General features: G+C 50.3%; 1 protein-coding gene across 1 annotated transcript; it reads right to left on the reverse strand.

Moving 5' to 3' along the window:
- Positions 1 to 1,075: 1,075 nt before the first annotated feature.
- Positions 1,076 to 2,547, reverse strand: LOC118562395. The gene is made up of 4 exons (XM_036134770.1): positions 2,204 to 2,547; positions 1,908 to 2,115; positions 1,444 to 1,551; positions 1,076 to 1,284 (listed from the first exon to the last, which is right to left on the reverse strand). Exons 1-4 carry the CDS (start codon positions 2,536 to 2,538, stop codon positions 1,144 to 1,146), a joined length of 792 nt encoding a protein of 263 aa, XP_035990663.1. The 5' UTR covers positions 2,539 to 2,547; the 3' UTR covers positions 1,076 to 1,143.
- Positions 2,548 to 3,113: the final 566 nt, after the last annotated feature.

Consider the following 3,113-nt stretch of genomic DNA (forward strand, 5'->3'; position numbering starts at 1 on the left):
TTCCCCAGGAGTGAATGCTGCTTGTCTGGACTTTGATGCAATCAACTGGTTTCCTTATATAGGACATTTTTGACCAATCTGTATAATCTGACCCAATCTGTATAATATGATTGAACTTGATTTTGTAAAGTGCCTTGAGATGACATGTTTCATGATTTGGCGCTATATAAATAAAATTGAATTGAATTGTCCTGTTCAGCTGCAAGAGGACTGGGTTAGTATAAACGAGTCAACTCCATCCAACTACCTAAATTTCCATGTCCCCAGATCTACAGGAAGAGGAGGAGGAGGAGTACGGGCCATCTTTCAGTCTGATTTATTAATTAGTCCCAGGCCAAGTAAATAAAAACTCTTCTGCTTGTTGTTTTGTATCGCCCACCAGGCCCTTACACTGGGTTTTTGGACCAGTAGTCAGACTTCTCGAGTTCCGACGCTAAGTTCTGATATTTCACGGAACATTCTGGTGCTCAGGACCTCCAGATAACTTCTCTGCGATACAGACCGGGCCCTGGCCACACGTCTATCAGACATGACAGTTACCGGCGTCTGCTGGGGTCTTTTGCCGGAGATTATGGAATACATGTGAGGACACGTGGCACGAATAATAAATACAAAAGGATGACAAACAGGAACAAATGCTTAAAAGTCATAAACTGTCAGATGTAACCTGTCACAGAGACATGGTCAACCACTGAGTCATATAAACTGGCTTTATTAAACATTAGATCTCTGTCAGGAAAATCCCTTTTAATGAAGGACTTCATTATTGACAATAATGCTGATGTAATGTTTGTAACAGAAACATGGTTTATGACATGAATTTAATGAATCGGCTATTCTGAGGGAGTCCACTCCACCCAACTACACTTTTCTTCGTGAAAGGCAGACAGCAAAGGAAATGTGGAGGAGTGGCTGCACTGTTTAATGCTTGACTAAATATGGCATTTGGTATTGGTTGTGAAAAATTAACAGTATTTCCTCGCAACCCTGTCCTGACTATTTTTTTTAAGCTTTGAGTTTAATTTAATTGAGTTTTCCACCCCCGAAAGACGGGTTTCATCACAGAAACCCTGTATGATCTGATTAAACTTGACTTTGTAAAGTTTTATTACACCCCTCCACCGCCTCGAAAAACAACTTCACTCACTGGCGATGAAGGCGGCACAACTCCACGTGAGCGCTGGTGATGACGGCCCCAGAGCGGTAGAGGAAGAGATGGGTCTCGACCGTCTTGGTGTCCCTCACAACGCCTGACCTAACTTTTTTGAAGTAGGTCTCAATGAGCTGCATAGGAAGAGAGGAAAGCGTTGGCCATGGCAGTTGGGAAAATGTAACTGCTGTATGAGTCAACGTTACAACTGAATTTACGATACAGGATTTCTTTTTCACACTCCTAAACAAGGCTGGGCAGACTGCCTTGCTTTGGAAAAAAGGCCCACTTACAGAGGCGTCGTCCTCCCCCAGGGCAAAGGAGGACTCATGTCCATCCTGCCGACGGCAAGTGACCGCCACAAAGCCGCCGTAGCTGGTGCGCTCCAGCCACTCTCTCGTCTGTGGAAAGAAAATAGCAAGACTTTCGAAATTCGATCATGTTTATGTTTCTCATCGGTATTTGTTAATAAATGTGCAACAATGATCAATCCGTTGCTTGGATGGATTGATCACGTGTAATGCTATAGTGAAAGGGGTGCCGGGTGGCCGAGAAGAGACATGTCTATCTATCTATCTATCTATCGATCGATCGATCGATCGATCGATCGATATAAATATGTTTGTGCGTGTGTGTGGCCTTGTTGTTTCCGTTTGCTATCACTGTTCATTTCCAAAATTAAACAAAAAAAAGCGCACACAGATTGAGCTGAGCGTCACAACGGCTGTGCCCAAACCACAGGGAGATGCCTTCTCACCTGCAGGTTTTCCACCACCCACGGCTTGACGCACGCCTTGAGCAGGAGCAGGGCCACGCAGTACTGCCGGAGTCGCGTCTGGTTCTCCTCCGTGACGTGGCGCTCCTGGTCCAAATTGGTCTGGACAGCGGTCACGTCCTCCTGGGCCCTGCGGAGGATCGTCTGGCAGTGGTACAGGGTGGTTTGTGGTCCGATCACTAGCTTGGCGCTGCAATGACAAGGACACAAATGTCGGCGGGAGGGTGGGGGAAAAGCTGGGATGAGAGGAGGAGTCTGGGAGTTATTAACCAGCTTGCCTTTTGGCGGGCTCCCCCTCGCGCCTGATGCCCCGCATTGCCGACTTGAGGGCCGCGGCAAAGGTGTCGCATTCGGCGTCGTACTCCGGGCCCGACTGCTCCCTGACAAATGCCACGAACCGCAGGAGATTGTCCAGGTGCATGCAGATGGTGGCCCTGTTTAGCCGTGCCTCCGTCAAGTTGTCCACATACGCCCGTACATTGTCCGGGGAGCGCACAAACTCGACGGAGGCCCCATCTGCGTCCGGCAGGAGGAAGCGTAGCCATCTGCACACGTTGGAGATCTGGGGACACAGAGTTGTGGCGCCGAAGCCTGTGTTAGCCTGCCGTGACATCACGCCCGGTAGACCAAACGTGACCGACACTTTCATGAACTACTCGCCTCCTTTTCGGCATTGCGGATTTTCGCCACCTCCTTCAGATGGACCCTGTAGCTCTGGATCAGCGAGTCGTCTGAGGACACCCGCTGATACATGCCCAGGCGCTTCAAGATCCTGCGGGACCCTTTCGACACCCTGGCTGTGCTGCGGGGACAATTACAAGCCACACCAAACAATCCTCACAAAAACAGAGGGCGACAACAAAAGCTGGAAATGAAGCCACTAGCCGTTCTCTCTTACGGGGTCTCCGGGGCCTCTTCCTCGCTGCTTGCAGGGGAGGTTGGCTCAGCAACAGCAGCGCCCTCGACCGACGGCAGGCCCGCAGGCAGGCTCTGCCTCGCCTTGTCGGACGTTGCGGCCGCTGCCTTCATCCGCCCACGCTCATCCTCCCCGGGTGGGTCGATGACTAAAAAGTCATTCTCCTCCAGGTGCTCCAGCAGTCTGTACCTGTCGGCGGGGTCCTTACAGCACTTCTCCAGGAGACTGTAGTCCCACCGCCTGCCCAACAATGTCCAGCGCTTCATCGAGCG

The sequence above is a fragment of the Fundulus heteroclitus genome, unplaced genomic scaffold (assembly GCF_011125445.2).
Source record: "Fundulus heteroclitus isolate FHET01 unplaced genomic scaffold, MU-UCD_Fhet_4.1 scaffold_904, whole genome shotgun sequence".
Taxonomy (NCBI): Eukaryota; Metazoa; Chordata; class Actinopteri; order Cyprinodontiformes; family Fundulidae; genus Fundulus; species Fundulus heteroclitus.